The sequence below is a fragment of the Sinocyclocheilus grahami genome, unplaced genomic scaffold (assembly GCF_001515645.1).
Source record: "Sinocyclocheilus grahami isolate Dianchi unplaced genomic scaffold, SAMN03320097.WGS_v1.1 scaffold81.1, whole genome shotgun sequence".
In the NCBI taxonomy this organism is placed as follows: Eukaryota; Metazoa; Chordata; class Actinopteri; order Cypriniformes; family Cyprinidae; genus Sinocyclocheilus; species Sinocyclocheilus grahami.
The window spans coordinates 1,236,686-1,255,581 of NW_015505260.1; the positions used below are offsets into that span (position 1 = coordinate 1,236,686).

General features: G+C 36.4%; 1 protein-coding gene across 1 annotated transcript in view; it reads left to right on the forward strand.

Annotated features, from left to right (window-relative positions):
• Window positions 1-817: 817 nt before the first annotated feature.
• The window catches only part of LOC107586402 (phospholipid phosphatase 2-like), a 19,850-nt gene continuing 1,771 nt past the window's right edge, over window positions 818-18,896 (forward strand). The window contains exons 1-5 of the mRNA XM_016273747.1: window positions 818-1,281; window positions 16,519-16,670; window positions 16,915-17,177; window positions 17,258-17,315; window positions 18,227-18,403. Coding sequence (XP_016129233.1) covers window positions 1,218-1,281; window positions 16,519-16,670; window positions 16,915-17,177; window positions 17,258-17,315; window positions 18,227-18,403 — 714 coding nt within the window. The 5' untranslated portion in view covers window positions 818-1,217. The remainder of the gene's footprint in view (window positions 1,282-16,518; window positions 16,671-16,914; window positions 17,178-17,257; window positions 17,316-18,226; window positions 18,404-18,896) is intronic.

Sequence of the window (18,896 nt, forward strand, 5' to 3'; positions counted from 1 at the left end):
ATATTACATTTAATTAAATAACTTTAATTTAATTGAGTTGTCTCTTTTCCATTAAGTCATAGTAAACATTGACATCACATATTAATATTGAAGCATGAATACTTTTCCGTGCTCAGTTTCCATTTTACATCATTAGGTGATATAAATATATGTAGACTGCTTATTAAAGTTATTACGTCAACATCATTTTCGATCTCCTGTAGTAGTGTGTTGTGTCCACTAGAGGGCAGATTTACATACAAATGTCAAGCAAGGGAAGAAAGAAGCTGAACAGAGGCACAAGCTTCGATAAAATCGGTATATTCTTGACCAGATGTAAAAAAAAAAAAAAAAAAAAAATTTTTTTTTATTTCTAATAAAAAGTAATCTGTCAATAAATCCAGTGACGTTACATCTCATTAGAATACAACAATCAGTAGCCTGTTAATCATCAGAGTTGCTCTTTTAGTACCAGGACACATTATGAAAGCATCATATGGATGTTACCTTCATCTATGAAGCATTTGGAAATTAAAAGACCCAGGGGGTCTATCTTCTATCTTCCGTCTATATCTATCTATCTATCTATCTATCTATCTATCTATCTATCTATCTATCTATCTTCCGTCTATATCTATCTATCTATCTATCTATCTATCTATCTATCTATCTTCACACAGATATAGGCTACTTGTAAATCACCACACGGTAAACAACGGATGTAACTATTTAATGTGACAGATAAATGTAGTACAAATCATTGGCCAGGTTCATATTTACGTAATGATATGCCATAAGAGTATGGATGTGTCATATTCCGTTGCTTTGCGCTTCGGCTCAAAGTGCAGCTGTGATTTGGCCACGCAGCGCGTTTGCGCAGGCGCGTCCCACACTCACTGTCAAGGTGTGGACACGGCGAGAGCGCGAGTGAGAACGCAGTAGAGTGCTTTTGGAAAAGAGGTGTTTTTTTACAAAAGCAATATGTGCACCAACGCGGCACTGCCGTCACCCTTTGAAGTTCTTGCTATATAAAGTCGTGAAGGTCTCGCGTCCTTCACCGTCACCTCTGAGCTGAAGAGAAGTGCGAACAGCGCAGGTAGAAGAGCAGAGCCGGAAGAACTCGCATTTCTGGTCGCGTTCGGTTTGTTTTGCTTCTTCCAAGTGGATTATCTTTGGTATTAGCTCATAAATGAAGTGAGTTTTAAAGTGCTAGTTTTCAAGGCGTCCGAGCTAAAGAAATGATGACGGACTTGAGGAAAAAGAAACTCTTCGTCCTGGTGGACGTGCTGTGTGTTGTTGTAGGTAAGCGAGTTCAATGTTTCAGCGGTCAATGTCCTGATTTGAAGTTCATTTTTAAACTTGCAAGTTGTTGGTTGAATGCTTTTATGTAGCTTCCTCTATTTTATTCAGTTCTTTAATGAGATTTCTCTTTTTAAACAATATAGGCTATTGTGTAACTGACAGATAACAGACATGGGGAAAAAAAGGTTGAAATGTATTTGTATTGTAAGGGAGAATAAATAGATTTTAAAACGTATAAGCTTTTAAAGTTTTTAAAAAGTTTTGTTTTTAAAATCTTTGTGACAACATGTCAATGTACATGTTTGTATATACAGGTGCATCTCAATAAATTAGAATGTCGTGGAAAAGTTCATTTATTTCAGTAATTCAACTCAAATTGTGAAACTCGTGTATTAAATAAATTCAATGCACACAGACTGAAGTAGTTTAAGTCGTTGGTTCTTTTAATTGTGATGATTTTGGCTCACATTTAACAAAAACCCACCAATTCACTATCTCAACAAATTAGAATACTTCATGCTTCTGTGAGTGTGTGTGTGTGCGCGTGCATGAGACTGATAATCTGATTGACCGATAAAATATAGGCCTGCATACATTCATAATATGTGTGTGTATGTATACACACACGTGCGCTCACACACACATATTCTCCAATATAATTTGTATCATTGTAGTCTAATGCTTATTTTTCAGTTATTAAAAAAAATACAAGAAACTTGGCAACTATGAGTTTAAAAGAGACAAATAGATGGTCAATTACATTTAAATCAAACTTTAATTCTCTTTTGATATTTTTAATCCGTTTAGATTTTCCCATAACCTTGCAAAACTGGCTTTGCACCAAATTGCAATAAACAATTTTGACCTGTTGTTGCTACAAATCTATGATGTCATGCATAATTTTAAGACCAGTCGGGCCTAGTTTTTGACTTTTTTCAATATGTTTAATATATGTATTATCTTACTCATTGTAATAAGCAAATGGTTTAGGCCATTCAACGTGTCAAGTGTGTTTGTGTCATGATAAGGGGCCGGTGTTAGAAAATTTTCATGTTTAAATAGGTATTTGGAGGTGTGTTCTATGTGTTTACAAGTTGAGTTGCATTCATCCTGGCTTCTTTTCCTGGATTTTGCAAGTTCAGGAAGCTGAGTATTTGTTTATGGAAATGTGATCCAAGCCTGTCAGTATTTCTGTTTGGCAGCCTGTAGTGCCACAGAAATGTTCCTTTTCTTGCATTTTTGGCTTTATTCAGGACTTTTTCTTGCAGACCAACCATGAGACAAAGTCCAGTGACCATAAACATCCTAACATAGTCACATAGTACCCATTACGAAAAGATTTGACTTGCCTCAGTGCTAAAGTGAGTGCGAACCATCTTGACCATTACTTCCTTTGGAAACATTGTGTTTCTCTTAACCGCATGAGGTAACCCTGCTCTGACGTTTGGGAGATGAAGTTTCTGCACCTGCCCTTTGAAGTCCTTTATTGTGTCTGTGTTCTCCAGCCTCCAACATTAGATTTCATGAGGGCTAGAATGTGCCCTGCATGATCCTTCACCTTTAGTCTCAGTCTCAGACTACACCTTTACCATGTTGCACATCTCTGTCTAGATGAAGTGACTGATTTGAGGTTATCTGTCCTTGTTGTGGACAGGGATGGACAATATTGTCTCATCTAGTCCATTAAGGGAATCAAACGGTGACATGTAGGACCATTTCAGATGTTTCTTACCTCGCATTTAGACTGTAGGAGGGTCAATGACAACTTGGAGAAAAGAAAAAAAATCTAGATTAAAATGGATGTATGAAGTTCTTAGTGATATGCTCTTTGAATTCATGCTGGTTTTATATGCTTTTGTTAACAAATGTTTCAATGTAATGTCTGTAGCGCAGAGTTGTTATAGTTAACTAACACAAACTATTAAAAATGTTTTTTGTTAATTAAGCTAAAATAAACTTATTTTATCAAGTTGCTAAGTAAACATTTTAAAAAAAAATGTAAGCTTTAGTTTTCTGTCTATTTATTTTAAGTACTAAAATGACTAAAACTGAATCAAGTATAAATTAAAGCTAAATAGAAATATTTCAAAAATAAAAACTAATGAAATTACAATTATACACTTATTTTCACATAGGTATGAGAAACATTAAACATGGTGCATGCGGTTGCTGTACTGTATTGATATGCTCTTTGAATTCATGCTGGTTTTATATGCTTTTGTTAACAAATGTTTCAATGTAATGTCTGTAGCGCAGAGTTGTTATAGTTAACTAACACAAACTATTAAAAATGGTTTTTGTTAATTAAGCTAAAATAAACTTATTTTATCAAGTTGCTAAGTAAACATTTTAAAAAAAAAATGTAAGCTTTAGTTTTCTGTCTATTTATTTTAAGTACTAAAATGACTAAAACTGAATCAAGTATAAATTAAAGCTAAATAGAAATATTTCAAAAATAAAAACTAATGAAATTACAATTATACACTTATTTTCACATAGGTATGAGAAACATTAAACATGGTGCATGCGGTTGCTGTACTGTATTCAAGCTTTAATCAGGATAAAACCGTATATTAAAAGCTAACAAGCAGTAGCATTTACAACAGCGTATCTAAAAGTATGAGACAACAACAAGCAAAAAACATAGGCCTACCATTAAAAGCCGTGCTTGCACAGGTTCTGCACGATCCTCTTCAATAATATTGTCTGCTTCTCAATCGGGCTCAAACTGATAAACAATATTAACGACGCCATTGTTTACAATACAACCGGAGCACATGCCGCTGAGATGAGGGGGTGGGACGTTTAGACTCGCATTAGAGGTGGTTTAGCCAATCACAACACACTGGGCTAGCGAACCAATCAGAGCCCATCACCTATTTTTGAGGGCGGGGCTTCATAAAAACAGGAAAAAATCAGCCCGTTTCTTAGAGAAGGGATAGAGCTGTGTGGAATAAAGGTAAATTATGTGAAAAATAATGTTTGTTTTTTTTTGTTTTTTTTTACGAGGCATTAACACATGTTAGACTGCACCCCATAAACACAATCAAGTCTAGAAAAAACCCAGTGAACCACCCCTTTAATACAAATCGCATTAAATAATTTCCAACTTTTTGCTCAGTTAGGTCAGTTTTCTGATAAAGATTCATGTATGGAAATAAGGGCACATCTGAGGAAGGTCAATAACTTCTTCAGTGTCTCATTCAGTGTTGCCCATAACTACGTGTGTGTGTGTGTGTGTGTATATGCGTAATTTGGTTTCTGATTGATCTACAAGGACAATAAAGAGAGCGCAAAGTCCTTGAACTAATGAAAGCAAGCACAGGTGGAATTATTCGGTCATTTTCAAATAAATATCAGCCTCTCAGATTACTTTAGTAACAACAGAAAGTCCCAGAATCCAGTTGAGTTCAGCTACTGGAGAATTTCTGTAAGTGTTTCTGGGCAGTAATATCCTTTTCCCAGCCCACCACCCTCTGCTTCTCTTAGTAAAGTAAACTTTCCCTCCACACAAACACAGTCTGGCTTTTGCTTTAGCTCACAAGCTAACAGTGTGTATTTTACTGCTCCCTGTATGCCGGTGTTTTTATTATTTTTACATCATCAATCATGGAGTATTGACTGAAATAATGTTTGACAGATAATATTCAGCAACTATTCTAGTGCACTCACTGATACATCCACAAGTCGATGGTGCAAGATCATTGTTTTACTTCAGTGAAAGTGAAATGGATGAGCGATTAAGGATGATCCTGTTGAAATAGAACAGTCAGCATTGTAGTGTAGTAGCACTGCTACTTGTTGGAAAAAAGTAGCTTGCTGTTGGAAAAATCTACACCGGTTTGAGCTACTGAATGCTGAAGTTAAAGGGAAGGTTCACTCGAAACAAAAAAAATGTGCCATTGTTTATTGTCCCTCTATTTTCTATGGAATGTCAGAGCTGCTCTTCTCCGTACAATGAATGTGAATGGTGACCACAGATTCTCACATATGACTTGCAAAGAGTTGGAATATATAGTGTATAAGTCATATAAACTGCTTTCGTAATGCATATCCTTTGTCTTTATTGGAACTATACAGTCTCTGGTCCCCATTCACTGTCATTGTCTCCAGACATCCTGATGAACTTCTACTTAAATGTTCTGCGTAAGAAAGAAAATCTTCAGGGTTGGGAATAACATGAAGGTGAGTAAACAACAGAATTTTATTTTGCTGTGAACGTTTCCTTTTGAATACTAAATGAAACTGCTGGTTTGGTGCAGTAATGGCTCTGGCATTCTTCCAGTGGTGTGAGGAGAAGCGTAACGGTTTACCACCAATCATCCCACATACTGTAATTGCACATCAGTTTGAACCAAATAAAGCAACACTCTGTTCTGCCCTTCGTATTTATAGTGTTTGTGAATGAGGAGGAGAATGATCTCTAAACAGAGGAAAACATGAATGAGGTGGAGACTATAGGAGTGGCAAGCTCATTTTTGTCTGTGGGACGAGCAAAAGGATAACAAAAGTATGTAAATCTTCAGTCCTTCAACATTTCAGCAATCACCAACCCTAATTATCTCCTCGCCCTCTCGGTTAAGTCACCATGTTGCAGTTTCGTTGAAATGCTGCAGTGACCTTAAAGGGATAGTTCACCCAAAAATGAAAATTGTCATTAATTACTCACCCTCATGTTGTTCCGAACCCGTAAGACCCCGTAAAACCTGATATTTTTGATGGAATCTGACAGCTGTCTGACCCTCCCATAGACAGAAAGGGTCCTTACACGATCAAGGCCCGGCCCAGAAACATAGCAAGGACAACGGTAAAATAATCCATGTGACATCTGTGGTTCAACCGTAATTTTACAAAGCTACGAGAATACTTTTTGTGCGCAAAAGAAAAAAAAACGACTTTATTCAACAATTCGTCACCCTAGCGCCATTTTGAAGAGTATCTACTGAACGTAAACTGCATATGCTGTTTTGTGTCAACTGCGTCATGCAGATACGTTGTTTTCCTTCAAATCAAAGCATAAACGATGTAAACAGCGTATCCGCGTGGCACAGCTGATTTAAGCAAAAGTTATTAGCAAAACTTTGAGTACCATCATGGCATGGTGCCGAAGACACATACTGAGTTTCGTAACGATTTGCCAATGCATTCGTAAAATATAGCATTTTACAACAAAATTCAAAATGTCTGACATGGGAACATTGGGTATGGTTCGTCTTGGCATGCTGCACCGAATCTAAAGAGATCAGTTTTGTGATTTGTGGCCAAATAGCAATTTGTTTATATCTCCCGACCACTAGGTGGTGCTGTGCCGAAACTGTGCAGGTTGCTTCAGGTCATGGTTATTATAACACGCATCTAGTTTACGCTAAAGCGTTGCGGAGATATAGCCTCATGTTCATTTTTGCATGCTTTTGAATTCCAACTTGAATTCCATAACTTTTTGGCAGCATGGTCTGAAGATGATCTGAGCCAATTTAGGTGAAAATCAGACAAACAGTGTAGGGCGAGTTCGTTATTAAAAATTGCAAAAAAAAAATTTGACCCGCAGAATTTTAATTTTTCATAACCTTCCCACAAGCGGTTCTATGGGCTTCCATAGACTTCCAGAGCGGAAGAATAATAAGAAGAACTCCAACGATTACAATAGGTGCCTGGCCCCTAATGACAAGCACATTACAACATGACTAAAATTTAAATGAAACTGAAAATAAAAACAATCTAATTCCAAATATTATTAAATACTATAATAGTATCTAACAAAAAATAGTAAATTAACACTTTTGACAAGCAACATTTACAGTGAATAATGACTTAAATTTCAGGCTGTTCCTCACACAAAACTATTATGTTTAGGGCTGTAACTGATTATTTTGGTCATCCAGTAATCGGTTGATTATTCTGACGATTAATCGAGTAATCAGATATTTTTGTGATAATAAAAATAGACCTAAGCAAATAATAGACATTAAAATTACTTAAAATACATATAGAATAGCAATGAGGCAATAATAATTGGTTCCCATAAAATATCAACAGCAAGTAATATGGTTTTATTGAACAAAACGGTTAAAATACATAATGTAATAAAACAAAATAATCACGAGTTATGTACATTGTTTTATATATCAAATACCTGCAGAGGGCACCAATGGCCTGATGATTTTTAGACTTTACAGCGCAATCTAATCCTTGTTTAATATTGAATAAACAACATTTAATTCAAATGTCCACTTAATCTTTAATATTTGGCCACTTCTTTGTGTTAGATATGCTACAGATACTGTCATTTCTTGAACAAGAACATGCGGCCATCAGAACATGCAAACTCAGAGCGAGGGTTTAAAATTTTATTTTGAAATTGCGATGAACAGTTAGCATATTTAGAAAGATAATGATGTATTGTGTTGGCGTATGTATATAAATGATTTACCTTATGAAACTGATAGAATGGTGCACATTGTTCCAGATGAACATAAGTGGACTCACAGCATCTGCAAAGATGGAGTTTGAGATAGTCCGTGCATGTAAATGATAACTGTTTGTGTGGAGCAGCATTTACTGTGAACGGAGCCTCTCTGAGATGCACATAACCTACATGCATAGAAATAAAGTGCATATAAAACCCACAGCGCATATATTTATTTAATCGAATCACAATTTTTATGAATTCACAATAGCACTATGCTTTGATTTTTAAAGGGTTTTAATATTTTGTGCAGCCTTAGACACTGTGTAATAATGCTTTTCATAGATTCTTGTCCGTGAAATACGCCACTTCCGGTATTTTGCGAGTTAATCAACACGTGCAAAATGCAATCGAGGATTTTTTTTTATAATTGAGTAATTTAATCGAGGAATCGTGACAGTGCTAATCATATGACTTAGGAAGACTTGGAATATAGAGTTCAAGTTGTATGAACTACTTTAATTTGGACCCCATCCACTTTCATTGCATGTAAGAGAGAAGTGTAAAAATTCTTAAACTACTTATTTCAAGGAAAAACTATCTGATTGTAAGCAAATGATGACAGAATTTTTATTTTTATTTTTACTTTTACGTAAAAATAAATATAGCACGAGGAAGAAAAAAATCATAAAAAGACCTCATACCAAAACGGTGTCCCTTAATGTTTTACAGGAAATTTCACTTCCTGTACCTTCAAATGGAACTCATTTGTTTCAGGGAATGGTTGAAGGGTGACGGCTGGCAGCAGTTGTGACGAAGTTCATTTTTCCTTAAGCGCAGACCCTATGAGTTGGGTGTCAAGCACAACTTTCTTCAAGCACATCTTGCCCTCTCACTTCTATGCACCACATCTCTCCCTGTAGTCCTGTTTCGTTGCGTAATTAAACGACTGCCGAGCTTACACCTTCCAACTGAGGCTTTGACCTCAAACCGTTTGAAGCTCTTCCGCGATGACCCCGTTTAATGTACCTTACATTGACTTAATTCCCTGGATACACAGTCTGGAAAATATTTCAGGAGTAATACTGATGAATTTCACTGATGAGTACCAGAATATACAGCTCAGCCTTTTTAAATGTAAAGATGACAGATTTTAGACTCAGTTCTCAATGTTTCTAGGAATTTGATTGCATTTGTCATTAGTCAATGACAGTTTGAAATAAAAAGTACTCCTTTGGGTGAATTTGTTTTTAGTTTTCTATTCACCATTAAAATGTGCCTGTAGCAAAAACCGTTTTTGCAGTCTTACCTGTCTTTTTGTTTCCTAATAACGTGTCTCAACAGTTGAAAAGTTTTGAGCGGAAAAGGGAAAAATGAAACCGTTTTATTGGGCATTTATTTTGATTTGTTTGGAGTGTATTCAGCTGGCAAACATACAGAAAAGCCCATCCAAGCTCAGCTCCAGAACCTTTAAAGTGTCTGAATCTCAATGGAGTGCTAAAACTGTGTTTTGGGGTCTCCCTCAACAGGATGGTCTATGAGGCCTAAGGGAAAGTTTATTTTTCTTGCATTGTTCATAAAGAATTAATCTCCTTAATGGAGACAAAAATACAAGTTTCCATTCAGTAAACAATTTTCAGCAAGTGGATCACATTATTTTGAGAACTAGTTAGTGAACGATTTAAGGTGATGTACCAATTTTTGTTTTCTTTTAACATAACAAAATAAAACAAAACAAAAAGTATAATTGTAAATATGTTTTGAAGAAAACCTTTTTGTTTTGTAAGATGCAAAACAAATAAAAAAAAACATTTGTTGTGTAAAGTGCATGACAAAAATACATGTTTATAAATAAACGTAAATTTGTATTTTTTTTTTTTTAGAAAAAAACTTTTGTACAGGGCAAAACAAAACATTGTTCAATAATTTTTCAAGAGTTTTTTTTTGTTTTGTTTTGTAAAGTGCAAGAAATGTGAGCTACAGTCTTGTATGAAAGGTGCTCTATAAAAAGTTGGACTATTTTCTTACTCCGTTAGCTCTTTATTTTTTACATACATATAAGCCTGTCATTTGTATCTCTTTAAAATGGCCCTTGCAGAATAATAAAGATGAATAAACTACAAATAGGCCGCATCTGTTTGAGTTTTGAGGCCTGAGTCTAATTTAATAGTAGTTAGAGGCTTTACTTTGACCTGAGGATACATTTTAATCTGGATTTTTGACCTAATTGTGAATCATTACTCCAACATTCAAATTTGTCTGTTCAATTACATACAATTTAATAATAATTACTTTTTGGGGGCCAGAATTACATGAGCGGTATGGTTTTAATAGTGCGCCACTGTGGATGTCAGCTTCAAGGTTTGTCAGCACATTGTTTTGAGTGTGTGTGTGTGTGTGTGTGTGTGTGTGTATTGTCACTTTTCAGACCACAGTGTATGGAAATGCAGTCTCATTTCAAACACCATTGTTCTTTGTTTTTGGGAATACAAAAACACATTTATTTGCTCTTAAGTGCCTCTATGATTCTATTACTCGTTGTCTGTTGTCATGACAACATGAAGCTACATATTTAGTATTTAGAATACACTGGAACTCAAAATGACTTGTTTTGGATATGTTGCACCATTGCATTTCAACTTATTTTTCAATGATTTAAGTTTCTAAATCTCTAGCGCCAAAACTTTTAAATTAAATTAAAGTGATTAGTAAATAAACTCTCTTTCTCTCTCCCCCTATAAACTAACAACAAAAGATGAGTTTGAAAAACGGTAAACTAATTTTCTTGTGCGTTTCCCTCAGTGTTCTGCATGATTTCATTCATCAGTTAGTCTGCTGCTTATGCATTGGTTATGAAATTCAGTTTTAATCAACAGATCATATTTTCAAAAAAATAAAACCCCTTCAAATTGTTGTTTTAAAACAAAAGAAGACAAAACATCCTTGTAAACACTTTAAAAATGTTTTGTTTTGAAGAAAATAAAACTGTGTTATTTTGTTAGTTTAAGTTTGATCCACAATCTTGTATGAATGGAGCTTTATGCCTGGTTCAGACTACATGATTTTGCCACGATTTGCATGACGTAGGGTGTCGTGGGGATTCGTAAACGACAATGGGCGTCGGGATGCAAGATTCCATCGTTTCAGCTCATGTAGTGTGTCATAGTGGACGACAACCGATTCCGCATCTGCGATGCTTCACGACAGAAAGCCTAGCGGGTTTCATTTTTTTTCCCGTCGTCCACGACGAGTTCTGTCACATTGGTGACATTGACCAGTAGCAGCACAGAAACTCTTTCATACACAGGTTTCAAACATGGCGAAACGAAAGAGAGATGATGGTGCTGCTAGGTGGAATTATGAGATGGAGGAAAGGTTCGTGGAGCTGTGGCAACAGTACTCCTGCCTGTATGATGTGTCATCGAAGGACTACCACGAGAGAACAAAGAAAGAAAAATGCTGGCGAACTATAGCGGAAGCGCTTCAGCAATGTTTACACTCTTGTTTTCGGAAGTCAGTCGCTAGTTCCGCCTTCTCGATGACATCAAGCTCGTCGTTAAAGACGGCACACGATGAATGGTCAGGAAGCAACGTGTAGTCTGACATTTTTCTTGTCCACGACACATGATTTTAGGAGTCAAAATCGTGTAATCTGACACAGTGACTATCGTGACCGACAAAAATATAGTGTAGTCTGAACCCGGCATTAGAAATGTTTTTAGTAGTATATTATGTGACTTATTAATTAGCTCTTTATGTACAGATTAAAAACGTATGTATTTTTAAAGACCCTTGTAGAATTTTTTTTAAATATGAAAACTGCCTGGGTGAAAGCAGCTCCTTCATATTGAGCCCAGAGTTAAATTTGTGACAGACCTGACTGTCTGTCTCTCACATCCTTTTGTACATTGTAATACCGCAGTGGTATAAATGGCACTGGAACAGTTCTGGATTTGTGTGTTGGACATCAATATTTAGACATACTGAGTCAACCAGAAGATCCAGAATCAAATTGAAAATTTTTAACTGCATGTTTTCCTGCTGGTGTAGCATCTTTCTGATATCTCTACAGATCCTTGGCATTCATAGCATACCTAAAATATCTACAAATGCTATAGGTCCCATTCAAATGGCAGAACATTTTCTGGCAGTAAAGATACGCAAACTTACTACAACACTATGCTTTTATACACCCATTTTATCAACAGAAAATGGATTTACAGGAAGTAGTATTGCTCTTACTGTTCTCTTCAGTTGCTGTGGCTTAGGATTACATGGTTGCCAAGTGATTTTGTAACATTTCTGAATGTCCCGAGGGCATTTTCCATTCATTAAAGGATCACGCTGTGGCTACATTCAGACATGTGCATCTCCAGCCACATCAGTTCAACCAAGGCATTGTGGAAAGGATGTCTGGGCTGTGGATGTGTATACGGTCATGTTTATGATATGGCTCACAACGTGTTTTGGGAAAAGACGGCGTGGTCAGGTGACTTCCTCATAACTGTGGGATAAAATTCCATGTGACTCTTTGGGGAAAAAGAGGTACTATAAATAGTCACTGCTTCCATGGCAGAATTCAGATGTTGTTCTTCGATTTATTAAAAAAAATAAAAATTGAAAAACTGTGCTGCATTTCATGGAATCATCTATGATGCATAAAGAACTGCTCCAGTTTTATTTATTTGCTTTATACATACACACACACACACACACACACACATACATAAATATAATATATATATATATACAGTGGGGCAAAAAAGTATTTAGTCAGCCACCAATTGTGCAAGTTCTCCCACTTAAAAAGATGAGAGAGGCCTGTAATTTTCATCATAGGTATACCTCAACTATGAGAGACAAAATGAGAAAAAAAATCCAGAAAATCACATTGTAGGATTTTTAAAGAATTAATTGGTAAATTCCTCGGTAAAATAAGTATTTGGTCACCTACAAACAAGCTAGATTTCTGGTTCTCACAGACCTGTAACTACTTCTTTAAGAGGCTCCTCTGTCCTCCACTCGTTACCTGTATTAATGGCATCTGTTTGAACTCGTTATCAGTATAAAAGACACCTTTCCACAACCTCAAACAGGCACACTCCAAACTCCACCATGGCCAAGAACAAAGAGCTGTCAAAGGACACCAGAAACAAAATTGTAGACCTGCACCAGGCTGGGAAGACTGAATCTGCAATAGGTAAGCAGCTTGGTGTGAAGAAATCAACCGTGGGAGCAATTATTAGAAAATGGAAGACACACAAGACCACTGATAATCTCCCTCGATATGGGACACAATATTTATGTATCAATAGATCTAATATTTATTAAAAAAGACTTTTACCTTATAATATACTTAAAAACATCTATGAAAATAATGATTACGAATGACTGTATGCATTCAAGGTGCAAGGAAAATATTTTATACTTAATAGTAATTATACCGCACAACATTTTCAGTCATTTCTGAGTTGAAACTTTTGTATAAAGGTTTACTAGAGTTTAGGCAGGTTCACCTGATGACACAAACACAGTTTGAGAACCCAACACAGTTCAACTTGTCTCAATCCGTGTTCACATGGAGGATCTCCAGCAAAGTTTCATCCACTGCATCATGCAGGCTGAGCAGCAACCGGTTTCTTTGATGAAGAACATTCACAGTTTAACACTCGTTCAGAGAGCTCTGACAGACGTGTTGGTCACTGTTTTTGTAGAGCGGTACTGGTCAGGGGAGAGAAATGCAAAATGAGGTAGAGAAAGAGACAGGTATAGAAGACTTGGCCCGAGTAGCAGTCTTCCTCATCCCTTCCCCTTCCTCCCCCCGTCCTGCCCTGTCGACTATAATAGACTATTGATTTTCCATCTGCCGTAGGATCAGTCTCCACTTTTACCATTCACTCATGATATTAGCTGTCCATTAGGTGCAGAGCTCTCAGCCCTAACAGCTTGTCAGCACAGAGGCAACACTCCACCTCCAGCACAATACAATCAGCTGATTAGTCTCGAGACTCAAGCAGCACAGAGCAGCCCTCCAATGCACTACAAGAGGCGTCTTAAAGCTGATAACATAAAGGTGAGTAGCTGGGGGTCACAGGTGAACTCTAACACCCCAATGCACATCAGACAGAGTGGGAAGTTACTAAGTGGATTAAAGCAGGCCAGACACACTCAGGACAGTCTCAGTTCAGAGCTTATTACCAGATGCATTGTTTTAAAAGTTGGAGAACTGCCACACGAGCCTCCTTGGAAGCTCTGCTGAGATTTCTGAATGTTTAATCGCGCAAGATGGCATGATGGTGCCCGGAAGGAATTTTTAACAAGCTGATTTCTGTTACCTCATATGTTGGGGATTGGTTATGTTTGAGAAAAAAAAATTGAAACAAACAAAAGAACGAACAGGATTCACAGGATATAAAACTGAAGCCTGTATTTGGTCTAGTTGATACTACAGGTGTGTAAAATGTTGAGCCTTGGTGCTAATGCGGGCAGCACAACTTTAAGTCTGGCTTGCAACATTTCTTTTTCTACAATAATTTTGCTGATTTATTTGCATTATACTGTGAACAAACACTACTGTACAAAAAGTTTGGTCGGTAAGATTGTATTTATTTATTTAAGAAATCAATGTTTATTCAGTAAAGATGTGTTTGATCTCATAAATGATTTCCAATCATCAAAAAATCTTGACCAAAAAAAAGAGCATAAGAAGAAATCTTACTGACCCCATACTTTTTATCGGTAGTGTATATACAATTCAGAAAGAATAATGTTACGAAATCAATTACAAATATAATGTTTAAGTTCTCTGCGGGAAATCTATAATGTCAATAGTGGAGCTGAAATTATAAGCTTGAGTAACTTTCTTTGCATCATGAGGGGTGCTAATTATCATCCTGTGAAGATAACGAGAGTTCGATCTGGAGTATTTGTGAGGAAAAAACATTATTTAAGAACATGCCTTCGTAACATATTACTGCTGAGTTCCTCCCTGTTTCTCCAGAAAGAATATGACAGCACAGCAGACGTTCTTGTCCTGACCTCTGGTTTTACGCATCTGTAGGGTCAGTGTGCGAATGCCCGTGTGTGTCTCTTCCCCGAGTAATATATATAATATATAATATATATATATATATAGTGCTTAACAAAATTATTAGACCACCTGTCATAAGCGAGAAAACAAATATTTTACGAATCTGTCAATCAAAAACTTGTTTAAAAAAAAATTGTATTGTAATTTATTAGGCAAATAACAAACTTAAGTTAAGACTAAATAGTCTTTATTCACACATAATAACCAAAAAATGTATGGGATTTTATTTAGTATGCCCACCTTTAGCCTTGATAACTTGCATGATAACTTGCATTCTTGCTGGCATTGTTTTTATGTACTTTTCCACAGTCTCTGTTGTTTTTGACTTCCAAATAGTTTCTAGTTGTTTCCAAAGACTTTCTTTTGAGGAAATTCTTGTGTGATTTATTTTTTTAATCCAATAAAAGCCAACAATAATTATGTCTTAGCATTATAAACATTACACACTACTGTGACTAAAGAGCTTACACATACGGGTGTGGATTAACCATTACAGAAACATAAAAAAATTATTTTGGTAATCACCGATACTGCTAGTTTATGGCAGCTGTGGCACAAACCTTATGTTGGGTGGTGGTGTAATATATTTGTTAAGCACTATGTGTGTGTGTTTGCCCAGCGACAGCCCCAAAACATTACTGCTCTAGAGGAGATCTGCATGGAGGAATGGGCCAAAATACCAGCAACAGTGTGTGAAAACCTTGTGAAGACTTACAGAAAACGTTTGACCTCTGTCATTGCCAACAAAGGGTATATAACAAAGTATTGAGATGAAATTTTGTTATTGACCAAATACTTATTTTCCACCATAATTTGCAAATAAATTCTTAAAAAATCCTACAATGTGATTTTCTGGATTTTTTTTTCTAATTTTGTCTCTCATAGTTGAGGTATACCTATGATGGAAATTACAGGCCTCTCTCATCTTTTTAAGTGGGAGAACTTCCACAGTTGGTGGCTGACTAAATACTTTTTTTCCCCACTGTATATACATACATACATACATGCATACACACTCATTACCGGTCAAAAGTTTGGGATCAGAAAGGTTTTTTATTATAAATATTGTAATAACATTTTGCAAGATTACAGTTTTTTTCTGTATTTTTGATCAAATAAATGCAGCCTTGATGAGCATAAGAGACTTCTTTAAAAAACATTACAAGTCTTACTGATCCCAAACTTTTGACCGGTAGTCTATATGTGTGTGTGTGTGTATATGTATGTATGTACGTATGTGTGTATATATATATATATATATATATATAGCATATGTAAATTCATATGGGTTAAAGTTTTTGCGGGATGTCCATGCAAAACAGGCAAATATGGTAACTCGGGACGTGAATTTTGCGGAAATAGGATTTGAATTTTAAACGACTCGTTTTAGCGGTTCAGAGTCAACTCTTTCTTTTGAGAGGCAATAACTTTATTTATGATGCACTTTCAGCTTTACAACTTTGCAGACTGTTTACATTCACATACAGCTACGTTAATTATAAATAGGTAGCCAATTTTTTTTTGTTTTGAAATTAAGGTAATTAGAAATGGTTGAAAAAAAATGCTTACTTGTCATGTAAATTTTATCTTATTTTAAATAAAATATGACCCAGCCAGTCTTCGGGATATTCACCCTGTATATTCTCCACATAAGACAATAAGCATTTAATAAGCATTATCGCTTTAAATTGCTTTATTTATTTATTTGTTTATCTATTGTCTCATCTTCTCTTTCCTGTAGCTTCTCTGCCCTTTGTGATAATGAATATTGTGTCCCAGCCATATGAGCGAGGCATCTACTGCCAGGACGAGAGCATTAGTTACCCTGTAAAACCAGACACAATCACCCACGTGACACTGGCTGTAGTCACCATCACCTGCACTATCATCATCGTGAGTCCCTCATTCATTGATCTCCATCATCCCTTCCATGATTTTATCATCCCTTGAGTCATGCACTGATTCTCAACAAAGTGCCCATTCATGACTCTGCAAAGCAGAGGGTTTTATTATGCACAACAACACAGCATTATGTGCTCATGGAATTGTTTGACATATTTACAACTAACTTAACTGTTTTAATCTTTGTTGCAAGCTACAGAAATGCATATTTCTAAACTCTTTTCTGTTCCTCTAGACATCATCGGCTGAAGCATATCTGGTGTACAGCAAAAAAATTCACTCCACCTCGACCTTTAATCAATATGTGTCAGCCATATATAAAGTGATGGGTGCCTTCTTGTTTGGGGGAGCCGTCAGCCAATCACTGACGGACTTGGCCAAGTACACCATTGGGCGACCACGCCCACATTTCTTAACAGTATGTGCTCCCAAAATCTGCAAAGGATACATGGCCTCAATCAACTGCACTGGTGACCCACGTGATGTAACTGAAGCCCGGTATGCTTCTTATCATAAATCTTTTCAATGGCTTGATTTCAGTGAATTTCTTTTGAAACTGTGTGATTTGTCTGTTGTAGGTTGTCCTTCTACTCAGGCCACTCCTCCTTTGGGATGTACTGCATGCTGTTTCTAGCGGTGAGTGCTATAGCAGCTAAATGCTAACCCTCTAAACATTAAACATTTAACACAAGTTTGGGGGTGGGATTATCTGTTTTTGTGACCAATGTTAGAAGGGAGAAAGCATTCGGGAAACCTGTTTTAAAATAGTCATTAATTCTGCAGTAGTATTTGATGTCAATATAGGCATTGAATGCAGTGACATTTACTGGTGTTCAATAAATTTAAGGCAAAATCTAGTTATTTGTAGAAATCCACGCGATCGGGAATTTCCAGCATGAAAGATTTCCTCACAAAGATTTTGCATAGTTCAAATTGGTCATGCAAATTCACTGCATTGACCAACAGAAAGCTGCTTGGTTTGAAAGTGACTTTTTTTTTTGTGAGCTACATTTGACAGTGGACCTTTTTACCTATTCAATTTTTGCTGACATTTTGCTAATGTGACCGCACATTGAGGCTTATTAAGGAGCAACTGTTTTTTGAAGCACATGGATGATGGTATAGATATGACATAAATCAGAAACAATGAGGAATGTATGGTGTACGAGTTCAAATTTTTGCAGGCTTTTAAAATAATCATTTTGTTGTGGGGTTTGCAAACTAACTGGAACTAATTTAATGCAACTGTCAGAGAACAAAACAATAACAAGTAATCTCTGAAATCAGCCGAGACAGGTTCTGCATCATTCTTAGTACAAAATGGTTTCCTGATTAATTACAAAGCTAACATACAAATCTTAAATGCTTTTTAGAGAGCCTTCTGAGATAATGCTAAGCTGTTAACATTTGCTATTTCCCAAAGACTAAAGAAAATGAAAGCTGTTAGTGTTGTTTTTTTCTTTTCTTTCAATTTTCTAATCTTCTTAACAAATTAAATCATTATAATTCCTCTAATGAAAGTCACCTCTTCCTCTTTTCGCTCACAGTTCTATGTTCAGGCCAGATTGAATGCAAAATGGGCTCGTCTCCTGAGGCCCACGATTCAGTTCTTCCTGGTGGCCTTTGCTGTGTATGTAGGTTATACTCGTGTGTCCGATTATAAACACCACTGGAGTGACGTGCTGGTGGGGCTCCTCCAGGGGGCGCTCATTGCAATTCTCACTGTAAGTTAACCCTTTTTTTCTTTTAAAGGGGTCCTATTATGCTTTTTCACTTTTTTTAATTTTAGTCAGTGTGTATGTTTGGGCAAAAAAAAGATCTAGAAAGTTACAAATCTCAAAGTCCACTCCAAAGGGAGATATTTAGTTTTTAAAAAATCCATTTTCAAGAACTACAGCAAACGGCTCGTTTGGACTACAGCGTTTGGCTTCCGGGCTTTATGATATCACAAAGCGGCTCATTAGAATTTCATTACAAAGAATTCCCGCCTACAGAAATTAGAATGGTTGGGGGGTGGGGAGGGGCGAGGTCGTGGTTAGAAAGCTAGGTTGAGTGAGCGCATTAGACGAGACGAGAAGAAGAAGAGCTGTTGCAGAGTTAGTGCGTCAGAGAAAACCAAGAAGAAGAGCTGCTGTGCTGTAGCCTCAAATTTTTGGCATGTCTAGAACAGTGGTTCTCATTTCCAGTCCTCGCGTACCCCCGCTCTGCACATTTTGT